General features: G+C 43.2%; 1 protein-coding gene across 2 annotated transcripts; it reads left to right on the top strand.

The window, feature by feature from the left end:
- Window positions 1–2,891: 2,891 nt before the first annotated feature.
- On the top strand, window positions 2,892–11,137 carry LOC142765526 (uncharacterized). 2 transcript variants are annotated; one of them, XM_075866648.1, is made up of 4 exons: window positions 2,892–3,023; window positions 4,443–4,555; window positions 6,910–7,202; window positions 10,813–11,137. In XM_075866648.1, exons 2-4 carry the CDS (start codon window positions 4,471–4,473, stop codon window positions 11,059–11,061), a joined length of 627 nt encoding a protein of 208 aa, XP_075722763.1. In that variant the 5' UTR covers window positions 2,892–3,023; window positions 4,443–4,470; the 3' UTR covers window positions 11,062–11,137. The 2 variants fall into 2 exon arrangements, with proteins under 2 accessions (XP_075722763.1, XP_075722761.1); XM_075866646.1 differs by lacking the exon at window positions 2,892–3,023 and adding an exon at window positions 4,215–4,282.
- The last annotated feature ends 6,124 nt before the right edge of the window (window positions 11,138–17,261 follow it).

Here is a 17,261-nt window from a genome sequence, read left to right as displayed (position 1 = left end):
AATGATGGGCGCTGCGGATGAGGTCGGCCGTTTCAAGTTCCCGGTGCCATGAAAAGTGTACAAACGTACAAACGTATAGACAGACAGACCAAAGTTTTTGCTTCGAATGTCCCCAAGAAAGATTATTGTCTTTAAAAAATTTTGGTCAGATTTGGCAGCTGAATGAAGCAGCAGTGGTTATCGCGCTCTTAAGCGTGTCAAAAGCTGCATGTTCACTGCTCTCAAGCCATTCAGCGCATTTCTTGAGCAGCTGTGACAGTGGTCGAGTGATGTCTGGGAACTGCAGTGGAAACACGATAAAAAAGCAATCATTCCCAGAAAGAATTAAAAACTCTTTTTCTTTCGTGGCGTATAAAAATGTAATTGCTAGGAGCTTATTTGGGCTTTGTTTTAGTATACATTACTCTCGACAACAAACTAAAAGGTTGACTTTGTTAGTATTCAGCTGCAATTTTCCAGGATGAACTGTTGGTATACCTGCTGCTGACATGCACTGTAGAATCGCATGCACGTGTTCCTCATGCTCTTCATACGTGCACGAAAATACTGTCTCATCATTACGATATGAAAGGACTTAATTAAACTTTGCATCACCCAAGTTCATATTCATCATGCGCTGATAGAAATTCGTAATATTTGAAAGACTAAAGGACATGCGCACAGACTCAAACAAGAATCTCTGGCATGTGAACGCCGTTTTCAGGATATCTTGAGAGCCAACCTCGATTTGCAGCTACCCGCAATAGTAATTGACAGACGCGAAGAGCTTTGCGTCTCCTACCACATAAATTATGCTCATTATTTCTGGTAAATGATAGGAATCTGTCACCGCCACCACGTTAAGCTTGTGCTGGACTACACTGAGAAGTTTTATACCGTCTTTCGTTGGGGCCAGTACCACTGGAAAGACCCACGGACTGTCCGAGAGTGGCACGGCTCTAGTGACAAGCATCTCGTACAGAGTTGTATTGACAAGGGCTCTCTTGTACTTGCTCAGGGGCACGGCTCCAGTACCAATCATCTCGCCCAGAGTTGTGTCGACAACGGCTGGCTTGTGCTTGCTCAGTGGTCTTAGGTTGCAACGCCAGTGTGAGGCGTTGCCATTATTTATGGGATGCACTAGGACGTCAGTCTCTTCAGGACACTCCATGAGCGTTCCCGAGAACAGTGTCAGCATGCATGACCTCCAGCTTCTTCCACTGGGGAATTGTTCCTTTGAATTCAGCGAGGGTGTTGATACCTACTGACGGCAGTGTTAGGCATGGCTGCGACGCATTCATGTTTTCAGGCGCAGAGTCTCTTTTCTCCGTAAACGGTGTTCTGTTCTCTGGACTGCCCGTGAAGGCGGTAGGTTGTTGCCGGAAAGTCAAGTGCGGACCCTTCGCCTGCAACAAACTTTCCGACGAGTTGCATGGGCGCCTATAGATCAGGCACACAAATCACTGGTGCTTTGTTGTCCCATTGACTCGTAGCCGCAAGCGAACACAACTTTCAGTGTTTCAGAAGGCGTTTCATGCCATTCGCAAATAAACATTTGCACTCCGAAGCTTTCCAGCTGTACCCTGTTCCAGCGACGCGGCACCAATTAAATAGATCCCAGAATAAGTATCAATAAGTTAAGTTCAGGCACGATGATTTCCAGTACTTTAACAATCAGTGGTGGCTCTGGAGACTACACATCCGCTAGGCGGAAAACGAATGGAACTATGACTTACTCACTAGCATGTTCCACGTCTGCACATACTGAGCAGTGTTCCATGTTCGGGCCTTGAAGGCCGTACACTGCGACACTGCCAGTGTTCCGTGTCACCGGCAGGAAAAGCTTAATGAATGACCTGCATTCGGGCTTCGGCGTTGCAAAGCATTGCCGCCTTACGTGACCCATTTCACCTCACTGGTCACATACAACGCCCATCTGCGTTGGCCAGTTAGCCTTTCGGCGGAGTGGCCCAAGGAGTGACCATCCCAGGAGCGTCTGCCGCAGTCGATTCGCGCACGCAGAACTTGTGAACCGAGCATCTGTTTCAGGGTGTCTATTAATTAAATTATAGTTGTCATCTACGCACAATGCCAGAAACCCAAATTTTGCGATGTAGTGAGGAATAGATCACATATATCCAAGCCATTACTAGCCTTTACGTAGCTGCGTGTTCGTATGATGTCGTGATCACTGCTTCTGCTGCTGCTGATGGGTAATTCTGACTTGTCTCATTGTATTTTGTGATTGGCGGTCGTGTTACCTACGCACTCAACATGCAAATATCATGGTTTGGTGCATGATGCAGGTCTATTCTTGTGTCACGCAAAATTACATCGGTTATCTTGACTGAGCTACCGACAAAGCGCCTGTATAGAGTCTTTTTTTCTTCTGAATCTGGTCAAAAACTTGTATGGCCTTGTTCTGGATTGCTCCAGTGCCACGCAGAAATTCTGACTTGTATGTTTTCGTTTGAGCCCTAATTGCTCCTGTTTTTTTCTGGTTGCGTGTAATAGTCGCGAAATAAATCGGCGAAACTCACCCGACCTCACATATGGCTGAAAAAGAAAAACCTGGTCATACACGCCACGCTAGGGCAAACGGATGCGATTCAGTTCTCGCCGGATGTGTAGTGCTCCGTGGTTGCTGTGTAATCGGCGTGAACATGCGTCGCGGCCACTTTGTGTCACAATTTCGATGCCGACACGTGTCATTAAGAAGAAAACTCGACATGCTATGGTGGGCTGCTGCTTGGAAAGCTGTCTCAAGAGCTCGCATATCTATCAGCCTTCATTTAATCCAGGATGCGCGTGCAAAGGATAGATTGCCTCAATCTTCTCCTCAAAGAGTGTTAGTTAGTTTTACTTTTTTACTCGAGATATTTTTTAACATGCCAAATGCAGCGTAGCTAATTTTCTTTTATGCTGGCCAGAGATATCACGACTGCAGCTCTCATAAGCATTTGCAGGTCTCAGCAGTGGCATATATATATAAGCCTCCATTCGCACGTGTCATGGCAGGCTGAGGCAGAACACTGAAAATCGGGGTGAGTATTGTGATTTTTGTTTCCTAGCACTATGTCAGCACATCAAAATCATGTTTATGCTGTTAATATTGCAAGCATAAGTTTTGGGAGTTTGTGCAATAAACATTTCTTGTTGTGACAACAGTTACAGGGGTGCTACTAGCCGAAACCATGACATGCTGAGAGGCACTATAGTGAAAGGCTCCAGAAGTTCGTACAACGAGCTGTTATTTAACGCGCACCTAAATTTGAACACATGAGGCTGCGGTGTTTTGTCAGCGTGGAAATATGGCCTCCGCAGCCTGGTTTATGCAGCTGGTAGATGTAGGTTCGATGAAGTTAACAAAATCTACAAATATCGTTGTCGCTCATAAATGCTTCTTTCGTTAGGTGTCTTCCTACAAAAGCGTTCAGCCACGAAACTCACTGGAACTTTCAGTTTTCACCTATTACTATACCGAACTTTCTTTCATGTATTGCTCCGCGGTGTTTCAGGCTTACGAATTTACTCTCTATTGAATGAGACATTTACATCGTGTTGTGATTTACTTACATTTAGACGACTTAAAGTTGTGGGAACTGCAGCATAAACATTGTATACACTATCATCTGAAAAGCAGTTTTTTCGTAAAAACCTGACTAGCTTGATTCTTTAATACTCCTAATAACGAAAGTACTGACTCGTTATATACCACATTTTCGCAAATTAATTTTCTTTAGTTTAGACCACCACCACATAAGAGCAGGTGCAGTATAATTTATTAGATGTTAATGAACTGTTCTGATCTGACGAGCAAGTTAAAGTGGATACTCAGCTTTAAGTTCAGCTTTATTTAAGCGTTAGGGCGCATTATGTATGGCTCTCCTCTCTGCCGTCTACGTTTGTTGCATTACGTTTATTATGAATTCTCACCAACTTAGTCCAAAGTCCACTCCTGGTAATTACTGTCACGAGCGCATCTGCGTCGTCAAACTGCTGTCCAGCAAGCGTACTTGCAGGTTCTTGCACCATGATGACGTTAAACAAACTACACGATGACGTTATTAGGCCCCTAATGTGACATCAATTCACGAACGATTAATCGATTCTCATGGACTTGTGCTTTACTGCTTCGTATTGATGTGTAGCATACCATGCAAGACTGAAATTACATGAAAGGCAAGTACGTGCTAATGCTACACACCCTTCAGGATGTACGCCAGATCTTAGAAGGCCTGAAATGAAGAATGGACATATGTCTATCTGGTAGAGAAGGAGAACAGAGACTGAGAAAGAAACGGTAATTTTACTTCACTCACCATAACGAAAGTTTTCCTGCGCAGTTTCGAACCCTCAGGCGTTTTTACCGGCTTTATAGTAGAATATTGTTAAACGAAAATGCCTTTTTGAGGAATTCATTCACACTACTATGTATCGCATTTACTCTTGTAATCCTCTAGTGACTACGCACAAATTCTCCGGATCGACATGGGAGCCCTAGTCATTGCACTCGCAATGTTCGCCACGTATAGCTTCGGAAGTGCTGAAAATGTCTTCTCAAAGGTTACTGCAGGTAAGTCGCATTACCCTTCCAGCTTAGCACCACTATACACTAAGTCGTACTATCCTCTCAGCTCAGCACCCCTACACACCCTCTCTACGTTTTTCACAAAGCCATCCTTTAATTCTATGTTGAACAAGGGAAAAGAGGCCTTGATCACTCGTGGCCAATGGAAGAAACTTGGCATAAAGTTTGCTAGAAGAACCTGAAGGAATGTGTACACGTTGGAATAAACTAATGACATTTTACTAGTTTTTTTTTCAACTTTTTTTCTTTTTGAGGAGATTCGTCTCAAGGCACATCGGTCTGCCTAAGGGCAAGTCGCCCTCCCTGGTACTTGTTAACATCTGTCGCCATGAGTGGCTAGCATACGCTGCTGCCTTTCGCGTATTCTTCTAAGCCGCCAGCGCCAATCTTAACTCGTACTCCGCTCGGTAAAGTATGCAAATGAGCACGGGCAAAACAACTTTGTTCGATATTTAAGTGCTTCACATATCTCCGTCCTTAACAGCTCGCTTTGACATTGTTCCCGAAAACCCTAGCATTTGTCTTGGCCTTTTTCTTGGCATATGTCTTCGAAGTGGACACTTCGTTGTGAAGAGGGACACTTCACGACGAAGTGGGGATTTTTTTCGGATAGGGGCTGCAGGCAATATGATGCAAAAAGTGAATCTTTTGCTTCTGTCCCCTCTGATATGGCGCCGGTACCACCGGTGGGAACACTCTTCGTCATATCAGCCTAATTAACTATGGATCTAATGCTTCACTCGAAGGATATATTTGCTCTGTGCAGCAGCGATCGCTTTGGTATTGCTGAGGGGTGACAACTTCATCTCCCCAGATTCCTACAACACTATTGAAGAGTGCAGGTGCAATGCTACGCCTTGCCGCCACTTTCAAAATGTTGCCATTCTGACATGCCTGCCGCATATGTTTCTTCTACATCATGAATGCTTTCTTTTAGCATAGTTAAAAAATCGAGCAACTATAGGGGTTTATCAAGCTGTGGAATTCTCTTACTTATAACTTTAAATAATCAGTCATAGTGCACGCGTTCAAAAAGCAAGTACTTCTTGTGAGAACTGTCTTCATTCTAGCAATTTCTTTTTTTATAGGTGTTAGAGTGCTCTTTAGTTTTGTATTGCAATTTTCAACTGTTTTTCTGTGTTATCTTTTTCTTTTTGTCTGTTGAACATATACGTATATTTGTACTTATTTTCTCTCTGCTTTTTTTTCTCATCAAGGATACTGTATGTCCTCTTTCTTGTAAACATCTTGTGTGGTAGCCCCACACCCCTCTTTTTTATTTTGGGGCTCCTTGAAAATTACCAATCTTGTAAATACTCTCCTGCCAACTAATACTGTCGATATTGAATAAACTGCAGCTTGAACTTGAACGTTGTTTTAACTATGCGCGAGCGTTCGAGCACTTCGATTATTCAAACAAATATTACAGTATTCGAATTAGTTTCCACAAAAGTTGCTAATATTGTAAATTCTGTGCTCTTCCAAATGAACGTAATACGCATAAACCAACTGCATTCTTTTTTTAAGAAAAATTCTCTGCAATGCTAAATTACCATGCATTCATAGAACCTTTGCATAAATATAATATAAACAGGTGTGAGGCACGTTCAAGAATAAGTGCACTTATTATCCTCACATCGATTAATCTAGTTTTAAGTTTAAAAGCTTGGCATGCTGGCTTATATGCTACAAGTATATTACGTATTTTACAGGTTACAACTTCCATTTTGCTGAAAGTCTAATCCCGATATTATTCCAAGTGCCTTGTACTTCCCTTTCAATAAGAAATACTGACACTTGGACAAGTTATGTTTGAAAAAAAAAAACTTTTCAGGTTAGCTGTACCATCAAAAATATGACCTGTCTTTCTTCATATACGCATATATACTATTCAAAGTAAATCTGAAACTAGTACATCGTATCTCTGCTGACTTCGAATTCGTTTGAAACCTAAATATTCGTACATTCATACATTTCAGATAAAAAAATTAGAAACTCTTCCCACTTCTCTTTTTATTGGTTAACTGTGCATGCTTCTGTAATAAGCGTATTTCAAACGAGCCAACGCAATTTAGGGTGAGCTGTATGCTCTTGTTTTGAGCAAGAAGCTGAGAATTTATTCATCAGTTGTGTTCAAACCAGTAGAGCAAATAAAATTAGATATTGAGTTTCGAAAGCATAATTTTACCATGTTCATGTTTTAGTCTTTATATACTCGTGACAACGAGCATAAATCTGCCATATTATTTACACATCATCATTGCATGTATGATCTCTTTGTAAATTAGAAATTCCTTAACCCTGCTTTCAGTAAAACGCTTGATAAATTGTTTTAACAGGACCCTGCTACCACACTCCGGATAATGACTGGACCGACAGCGTGAGCACCTTCTTACGGAAAATACCTGAAACAATGAGAATGGGCTACTTGGACGACAGTTGGTTAAGCACGTTGTCGCTCGAAAATCCGCAACTGGCAGGCTTAGGAAGCATGTGGAACTACAAACCTCCGTACGTATTCTGTGCCAATAACAACACTTTCATCGAGGTCATTGTGTTCGCCGAGGAGCCACTGCGAATCAGTGTGGATTGGAGGAGCTGCACCAGCAGTAACGGAACATTAGGATCCACGGTACGTCTGTTTCTGTGTCGCTTTCCCAGAGTTACTTTAGCGTCCTAAATGGATGCTAAAGTGATTCAGTAAATTGGTTTAGACTGTTACTTTGTACTCTGAAAATTCTCAAAGGATTCGCCATCATAGGTGCCAGCTAAGACATCAGCACCAAATATTCGTTTTTTTTTATTTCACTCCAAAAGCACTGTACGCCATACGTCGAATTTCAAGGTGAATTTTTCGTATTCACGTGATTGCGATAAATGGCTCGTTTCGTAAAAAATTCAGCTTTGGTGTCACCGTCCGCATCGTCGTTGGTTGTGAACGAAAAATCATCCTCTTCGCGTGTATAAAGCATCAGATAAAGCATCATACGCGATAGAGCATCAGAATTTTGATGCTTTTTCCCAGATCTGTAGGCGACATCGAAATCGTACTCCGGCAAGCAAAGCATCCAGCGACCGAGGCCACCCGATAAGTGTTTGAGCGAAAGCCAGCATAGGGAACTATGGTCGGTAATGACGATAAAGTGACGGCCGTGAAGATATGGTCGAAATCTTTGCACTGCCCAAACAACAGCATGACACTCCTGCTTGGTGATGTAGTTTTTCTCTCTCGGCAGCGGTAAGAACATGACTTGCGTAAGCAACGACGCGTTCGCGTGAGTTGTCGCGCTGCGAGAGTATCGCGCCTAGAGCATGACTACTAGCGTCGATGTGAAAGATGGTGGGTGCACTTTGATCGAAGTGGCATAGTACCGGATTCGACGTGAGGGCTTGCTTCAATGCCGTGAAAGCGCTTTCGCTGTCTTCGGACCAAGCGGAGGTGACGTTACTTGCGAAAAGTTGATGGAGCGGGGACGCAAGTTTCGCGAAGCCACGTATGAAGCGCCGGAACTATGAAGCTAAGCCGAGAATGCTGTGCATGTTCCTTTCGCATAGTAGACGAGTAAAGTCGAGAATGGCGGCAAGCTTCTCGGGGCCTGGCCGAATTCCTTATTTTCTGACTAGGTGATCAAGAACCTTCATTGACTTGCTTGCAAAGGTACGTTTCTTGGTATTAGGCTGTAGACCGGCTTTTGCAAGGATGCGAAGACTTTGTCAAGGCGTTGCAGATGCTGCGAGAACGTGGATGAAAACAATACTATATCGTAGATATAGCATAGACATGTTTTCCATTTGAAACCACGCAATACGCCGTCTATCATGAGTCCGATAGTGGCGGGTGCCTTACAGAGTCAAAAAGGCATCACAGTAAACTCGTACAACCTACCTTACCTTGAAAAGGCGGTCTTCTCTTTATCGGACTCCGACATTGGCAACTGCCAATAGCCTGACCTCAGGTTAAGGGTAGAAAAATACTTGGTGCCATGTAATTAATCCAGTGCGTCATCAATCCGAGCCGAGGATAAACATCCTTGCGCGTTATTTTGTTTAGCACACCGTAATCAGCACAGAAAAAAAAACTGTTCCATCTTTTGTTTGAACGAGAACAACTGGGGATGACCAGGAGCTTGAGGAAGGACGTATGATGTTGCGTCGTAGTGTTTCTGGACGTTTTTTTTTTTTCGATGATCTTGCCTTCTGCCCGAAACACGCGATATGGACGCCAATGTAGTACAATACGAGAGCCGTCAGACTGGTTGCTGTGAGTAGCGGTGTTAGTCATGCTATTGACTGGCGAATTCAATTCAAATAGAGAATGGTGTCTATTCAAGAGGGTGAGTGAATCGAGGGCGAGAACGGCGGCATCGTAGTAGAGGCGAGGAGACTGAAGCTCGTCAAGTCGCTGGCAGATTATCACAACCTGGGTGGTGGCAGGATTTTGCGTGGCGCGGGCGTTAAAGGCGACGCTGTTGATGCCTTTATTAACGTGACGTATTTGGTAGTTCGGGGACATAGTGGACTTAACACGCTTGCACAATGCAAGGACATCTTCACCATACGAGATGCAAGATTCACTCGGCAGCTGCATGCATTCAGCGAGCTTCTTTTTTGCTGCCTCAGGGTGAACTGTAGGGGCTCCGAAAATTTTACGAAGTTGCTTTGCCAAAGTGTACCAGACGGGAATATCCGATTGGTGGTTCTAGACACAAAATTTAGGGACATCCAACAAGTAAAATGGTAGATGCAGCGCAACTTCTGTGGATTGTTCCACCTGTTCAAATCGCTGATAAATCGTAGTTTAGGATCTAGTCTTCGCCATCATCACCTCGGATACCGGAAAACACATGTGGATCACGCAGGCGGGTGTTCTGGGGCAGAGCGGGTGGCGAAGGCTGCAGTGGGAGGGTGGCGTTAGACGAGCCAAGATCTTCTTGGGCGGCCATGGCAGGGGGTGTTGCGCGACGACTCTGGCGGAGCTCCAGCAGGAACAGGCGAAAGGGCTTGGGGGAACGAGAAGCACCATTCACTATTAATGAGGAACCGATTTATGCAGCCAGGCTCGAGCTAAATCACACTGATGATGATATTTACAGATACACACACACGCACACACTTCAATATATATATATATATATATATATATATATATATATATATATATATATATATATATATATATCTACACTGTCACTGCCATCAAGTTAAATTTATCACAATAGTCTCAAAATCACCATATGAGTATGGTAAGCGTCATACTGGAGCCCCTAGAATTGTTGAAAAACTGGGGTTCTATAACTTGCACTGAGATCGCACCAATATACAGGTCTCTAGCATTTTGCTTCTATTGAAATGCCCTCGGAACAGTCGGGATCGGACCGCAAGGTTTTCGTGTAAGCAGCCGAGTACCATAATCACTGCCCACCACGGTGGCATGGTGTCATTTTAATGCATAGTGATTGCATGTTGTCTAAAAAAATTAGGGGACTCTAAACCTTCGTCTTTAGGGGTTGAACGCGATAACATCATGTTCCTATAGTGCGTACTTCATACACTTAGTGCATGAAGCCTTTTCGAACTTGCTATGCTCCCATTACGTGGCATTAACGTAATAGGCGCAGTAGCGCGTGTGCCTTTTGTGGTGGGGTACCGGCTTTCAGCCACGGAGCCATTGTGATATTCAGATATTCTGATCACGTTGGCAATGGACGCCTGTACCACATATTATTACTGCAATGTTTCATGTTGCATTGTGAAGCATGTATACAGGACGCGTGTGTCTTTGAAGCATGAAGGCTACTTTCACTGCATTTCCAAGCAGAGGAAGTTCTTTTCATTGTTTTCACAAGCCGAGGCGTGGCCGTGTGATGGAAAATTCTCTTGCCACGCAAACAGCCCTGGTTCGGTCCCCATTCTGATCCAGGATATTGATATATTATTTATTTTATTTGCACCAATCTCAATTTTTCGGTCACGCATAAGATGATGATTTTTCACTCACAACCAACGACGCTGTTAGCAACGCCGACGCCGGAATATCTATGAAACGAGCTCGCTATCGCGTTAAAATACTTGTGTTTTTTTCTTAGTAGGCACTCTACTTTTTGAAACAATTCGTGCGGCACTACGCCTCAAGGTAGGGTGTTTGAAGACAGATTTGTTACGGAAGCAGTCTTTTGCGCATCAGACACATGAGTTTATTAATTAGTTGACTGATTAAGTAATTTCTTCTCCACATTTCCAAGGTCTCCGCCACCAACCTGCGGCTCTTGTTCTCGGTTCAGCCAACCACCAACGGTCCTGTACAAATACGGCTTCACACCGTCAAACCCGACACCCTTGAGGACCCGACGTTGTTCGTGACGGGAGCCAGCGACGGGATGAGTAAATTCGTGAGGGCCATCAGCAATTTGGGGATGCCATACCTCGAGCTCGGCTGGAAGAGCTACCTTCGTGACAATATGCAGTCTCTTATTGACAGACATGTGGCATAACAACAAATTACCACCGCTTTAACTAAAGATCTGGAAGCAAGAACGAATAAAGCGAAATGAGGTTGAGCATCACAAACAGTGTGAAATTTCATCAAAAACAGTGTGAAACTTCTGTACCCGAAGACCTTCGAAAAAGCATCCCTGTTATCATAATTTAAATGGTTGCTTGTGCTCTATGCAATATTTTCACGGGGTCGTGACGTGGACGAATAGAGCACACTGCGAGTCGAATAATAAATTGATTATTTGGGCGAACCTATGCCCAGTAAAAGGAAAATCGGACTACGGTAGCAGGCACTGATATTGGCGAACGGAGCATCAGCCTTCGATCAACAACTGACAAGCGGCGAAGTGCGTCGGCATTTATACTCTAGCCATCGAATGTTCTAGCGTTATCGCTTGCGGCGGCGTAGGTTCCAGAATAATCTGTACAGTTCGCAGAGTGGGCGTGATCTTATTGAAGTGATCTACTAAAGTCTGGAAGCTTCTCGAAAACTGCCGGTGCGGTTTTCGCTGAGAATTGTGTAGTGTTTTGGGGCGATAACAAAACTTAAGAAATGGAACGTGGCATATTAAGAACACTGAGATACAAGAACGAAAAGGGGAGGCCCAACAAGCGCGAACTTATTGTGACCATGCTTCTTCTCTTTGCTTTACGTTGCGCTAAATACTGCATAATGTCCTATCAACAAGGCCAAATATCTGCACCTGTGCTAATAGGTTCCTTTGAGATGTCCTATCTCGCTGCGCTATATAATTACGAATGCTTTTGTCATATTTTCATTTCACAAAACATCGTAGGTGAATTGATAATAAAGCATGCTGACTTATCGTGCTAAGATACGGGATATGATATCGAGGCAAGAGGATAATCCACCACTGGAGAAGTCAAGCAGGTGGACGAGATTCAAACTCTTTAATTTGTTTTTTGTTTTTTTTTTCAATATCGCTATTGTATATATACACGCACACATAAGAATGTAAAAGGAGTTCGTATGCCCCCCTGCAAAAAAAAAAAAAAACCTATGATAACTTTGTACTTGCTGGGCCAAGCCTTGAAATAGAGCGTAGCTAGATGATCTAATTTGCTGTTGTTTATAATAAATTCGAAATATTTCTTAGCGAACTTCGGTGACATTGTGCGTATCTGCCTATCTAGCCACCTACGACTTTTAGCTCTCCTGACCGTTTCGGGTGAGGTATCAATACCAAACTTGGTAGGGCACAACATGACTATATGAAGAACATATTTGACTAGTCATAACATGAAAATCATGACACGTATGTCATGAATGTCATGATTTACATTTCATAGACTTGCTGCTCTTGCGGTGATTTCGTTCACATGACATGTTGGAAAATTGGTGTGGTATGACATGACTGTATGGCGAACTCGATCGTCAGACCATAACATAAAAATCATTACGTGCATGTGATGTAATCACATGACTACATTCCACACTCATGATGCGCTCGCGGCCGTTTGGCTAGCTTCGCAAATATCATATTTGGTATTACGGAACGTGAATGGATGACGAAGGTATGTGACTTGTGCAGACATGATAATCATGAGGTGGGTGTCATGTAACATGACTACATGCCGCGGTCATTATGTGGTCGTGGCCGTTTCGCTAGCTTCACATATACCAAGTTTGGTATTACTGGACGTGAATGGACGACGAAGGCGTGTGCTGAACCGGGTGTGACCCAGTCGCGTTCTGTGGGACACAGTAAAGTTATTTTCCTTTCCATATAATTCCATATCCACATAATAAAAGTCGAACTCTCAGTGTCTTATCAACAAGACCCTGGGAGTTCTCTCTTTCTCACCACAATCCGCAACAGAAACGTAAGAAAGTCATAGTGCACGAACCGCTTCATCTTGCTATATATCGCTATATATCGCTGCTTCTTGGCGTTAAGCAGAACCGCAATAATCCTTATCACACTTACCAGATTGATAGGTCTTCCGCAAGGTTTGTTATGTTTCTGCTTACAATTACCATGACATAAGGAGGCAACTAAATCCACCTGCCATCTTAAATTAATTGTGAGGAAAGAAGCCTTTGTCCGTTTCAATGGTGGCGGCGGGTAACTATGATTGATAAGAAGGCATTGAAGTGAGACGCTAGTATTTCAGGCGAATGTGTAACAAGATAATAAAAACAGGCGCAAGGCGTCTTACTTCTTGTGTATTTGTTTAGTTTTTTTTGTTGTTGTTGTAAATAACGGGTCGAAATCTCCAAAGCTGAGAAAAGATAAAAAAAAAACACTTCGGCCCCTCAAAGTGGCTTGGATCATTTCATAAAACACGTATCTATAGCCTATTCCAGTATTGTTTCCGGTGGTTGCACAATATCTTGTGGTCACATGGGAACGGGGCATTACGACCATTACGCACTCCCTCCGGTTCACTCGAGCGCCTGCCAAATATGTAGAGCGCTGACAGGAAATATCGCTGCTAACGGAAGGAAATGTGCCAATTCGGGTAAGTGGTACAGCTGCTGTCGACCTGCCGGTGGAGTAGCTCTTACGCTTACAAAGGAGCCAACTTCATCCACATTAACCTTAGTAGCCATATTTTCAATGTCACGACGTGGTTACACTCAAAGTATTGCGCATAACAGTAGCTTATACTTGGTGTTTTTAAGCCGCATTTAAACCTTAGTTGAATACTTTAGACCCCTGTGGATAATGTCTAGCAGTACTCTTTTCTCGGCTAGTTGGTTGATGTTCACGTACAAGCCAGTAAAACACGATAAGGCGCAGAAAAGCTTACAACGCCCCCGATCCCGGGGGCAATGCAAAACTGCTTTAGTTGGAGAAAGCTTTCGGAGGGAAGCTCGGGAGGTTCAATACATCGAATAAAAAAATGGTTTTTGCCTTCCATTCGACAGAGACGGATGCGCGAGTGGTAAGTTCATACTCTATACGTCCCACGTGATTCAAATTGTACTACTCAGGGTTAAGCAACGCCCATACTTTCGTTTCCACTGTCTTCAGTACCGGGTCATATATCGGCGTCATTTATACTACAGCGCGTAAATAAGTGTCGACATTTTGTTCAGATACTAGATTTGTTGTGACTTTACATAGTTATTTTGTGCTGTTGCGTTTACTAGTCTTTATAATATTACACGTGATGTCAGATTAGCATTACACTTGATGTCGGATTAGCATGATGTCGGATTAGCAAGTCTGTTTACCTCATATACAGATTTCTTCTCAACCGTCGTCAAGATTACGTTGTGTGTGTGTGTGTGTGTGTGTGTGTGTGTGTGTGTGTGTGTGTGTGTGTGTGTGTGTGTGTGTGTGTGTGTGTGTGTGTGTGTGTGTGTGTGTGTGTGTGTGTGTGTGTGTGTGTGTGTGTGTGTGTGTGTGTGTGTGTGTGTGTGTGTGTGTGTGTGTGTGTGTGTGTGTGTGTGTGTGTGTGTGTGTGTGTGTGTGTGTGTGTGTGTGTGTGTGTGTGTGTGTGTGTGTGTGTGTGTGTGTGTGTGTGTGTGTGTGTGTGTGTGTGTGTGTGTGTGTGTGTGTGTGTGTGTGTGTGTGTGTGTGTGTGTGTGTGTGTGTGTGTGTGTGTGTGTGTGTGTGTGTGTGTGTGTGTGTGTGTGTGTGTGTGTGTGTGTGTGTGTGTGTGTGTGTGTGTGTGTGTGTGTGTGACTTACGTAGCAGCCCACCACCAACAACGTCGCTTGATATGTAGGAGGACCACTGCGAGCTTCGTCTCCGGCATCAAATTGGTGTAAGGAGTTCCCTATCATGCCAAGCCAGCGAGGTGTTGGGGCGTTGTTCAGCGAACATCACTTGCTATAGATTCACAGTCCAACCGAAGTTTAAGGTTGCGTGAAACTTCAGCGAACGGGTTCTTTGAAAAGTGCCACCACGGTTCTACCTCCCTGAAGTAGAGCAGGCTCTCGCAGTTAGCTTAAGTCCCTTAGTTAGGCCTGTGTCAACAGGAGGTGGACCCGACCCGGTATGCCAGTGGCGCATCTGCAGCCATCATTGCGTGCTTTTTCACTAACACAAGATGCAAGAAGACGCCACTGGAGGTATAATAATAATAATTTTATTTATTTTATTTATTCATACTGCAGACTACAAAACGTGGTCCAAGCAGGACGGGCAATCAGGAATCACAAAAACAGAGGACTAAGATTGATCACGAACGTAATAAATAACAAGGTGAGTAAGATGAGGAAATATATACAGTGCTACATCAACAAATATACACTATGAGACAAACATACATACTATGCAGGGCGGTCACACTCAGACAAGGTGTTCCACTCAGATACTGTTCGCGGAAAAAAGGAAAATTTATATGTATCTGTTCTAGCAAAATATGGTGTAAAAGAGTTTGGCTGGTGATGTCGTGTATATCTGGTTGACAAAGGGGTTAAATACAATGAAGGGTCAATCGCAACTCTATGGTTAAGCAAGGAACTCAGGAAGTCTAAGCGCAGTTGCCTTCTTCTAGACTGAAGTAGTGGAATGTTGTTAGCTGACATTAGTTCAGATGGAGAATCCGTGTGACGAAATTTAGAATATATAAAGCGAACTGCTTTTCTCTGAATTCTTTCCAATTTGTCTATGTTACATTTGGTGTAAAAATCCCACACTACGCATGCGTACTCCAATTTTGGTCGAATGTAGGATTGATAACACAGAAGTTTTACACTTGGTGGTGAATTGCGGAGCTTGTGTCTCAGGAAGCATAATTTTCTGAAAGCAGATGCACAAGTGTTTTCGATGTGTGAATTCCAAGACAGGTTAGTAGTGAACGTAACACCTAGATATTTGTAGTTATTGACCTGTTTATACACATGGAAACTGTTTTTTCTGTATTTACAATCATACCCCATTTGTTGCACCATTTGTATATGTAGTCTAGATTTTTGTGTAGCTCTATTTAATCATGTTTGTTATGAATTTCACGAAATAAAACGCAGTCGTCTGCGAACAAACGAATCTGGACGGTTGGCTCAATTACATCTACAATATCATTTATGTAACACAAGAATAGCAAGGGCCCCAATACACTGCCTTGGGGCACACCCGACGTGACTGGCAAAAGACTCGAATTTTGACCCTCGATGGCGACGTACTGCACCCGATTATTCAGGTATTCAGCTACCCATGCTACCAATACCTTCGGAAGACCTATTTTATTTAATTTATAGATTAATGTCCCATGAGGAACTTTATCGAAGGCCTTACAAAAGTCTAGAAATATGGTGTCTATCTGAATGTTGTCATCGAGGGCGCTGGCAAATGCATGCGTAACGGTAACAAGCTGCGTCACGGTCGAATACTTTTTTCTAAACCCGTGCTGGAAATGTGTTAGTATAGAGTGTGTTTCAAGAAATTCTGTAATCTGGTTCGCTATAATGTGTTCTATTAGTTTACAGCATAAGAAAGTTAGCGATATTGGCCTGTAATTAGGTACTGATAATCTGTCGCCTTTTTTTTTTTTTGAACATAGGCGCCACTCGGGCCATTTTCCAGTCACGCGGCAAAGTTGCTGTTGACAGGGAAGCATGGAAGATTATAAAGAGGAATTTGCCAACGCATTCGGCATAACGTCGGAGAAAGGCATCGGGCAGTTCGTCAGGACCGCAACTCATTTTCGTATTTAAGTTTACAAGCATGGAAACCAAACCAGCATATGAAATGAAATTGACCTTGAATGGTTGAGATGACGCTACAGAAAACGTAGATGCTCCGGAAACAATAAACACGCTATGAAAGTATGTGTTGAAATGATTTGCAATGTCGCCAGGATTTGTAACTATGCGGCTGTCAAGTACAATTTTTGAAATGGGTTTCTTCCTATCTTTAAGATAATTGCAGAACTTGGAAGGATCATTCTTTATAAAGTCGGGCATTAAGGTTTTAAAGTAGTATTCTTTTGAGCGATGCATTTTTTCAGCAAGGATTCTTTGGTGCTCCTTGATAACTGCGCGCTGCGCATGCTGCTTCCTTAGCCGTTTAACTTCTCTTTTTAGTTTAACAACTTCATGCGTCATCCATTGCGTACGTTTATGCGTTCGTTTGGGTTTGCTAGGCATAAAGTTATTAATACAGTATTGGCACGTCTCAACAAATTTTTCCCAAAGAGCACACGTGCCTAAAGCGTCATCGTTAAATTCTGCAAGTACAGCTTCCATGTATTCTATTACACGGTCATCATCAGCTCTCGA

Source organism: Rhipicephalus microplus, chromosome 6 (genome assembly GCF_043290135.1).
Source record: "Rhipicephalus microplus isolate Deutch F79 chromosome 6, USDA_Rmic, whole genome shotgun sequence".
Taxonomy (NCBI): Eukaryota; Metazoa; Arthropoda; class Arachnida; order Ixodida; family Ixodidae; genus Rhipicephalus; species Rhipicephalus microplus.
This window is presented reverse-complemented; position numbering and strand designations above follow the sequence as displayed.

What these genes read in the sequence shown, in the direction of transcription:
- LOC142765526 (XM_075866646.1), top strand. Translation starts at nt 4,230, where the DNA reads ATGGACATATGTCTATCTGGTAGAGAAGGAGAACAGAGACTGAGAAAG. An exon ending in CAGAGACTGAGAAAGAAACG is followed by an intron (nt 4,283 to 4,442) that starts GTAATTTTACTT and finishes GTAATCCTCTAG; the next exon opens with TGACTACGCACAAATTCTCC. An exon ending in ACGGAACATTAGGATCCACG is followed by an intron (nt 7,203 to 10,812) that starts GTACGTCTGTTT and finishes CACATTTCCAAG; the next exon opens with GTCTCCGCCACCAACCTGCG.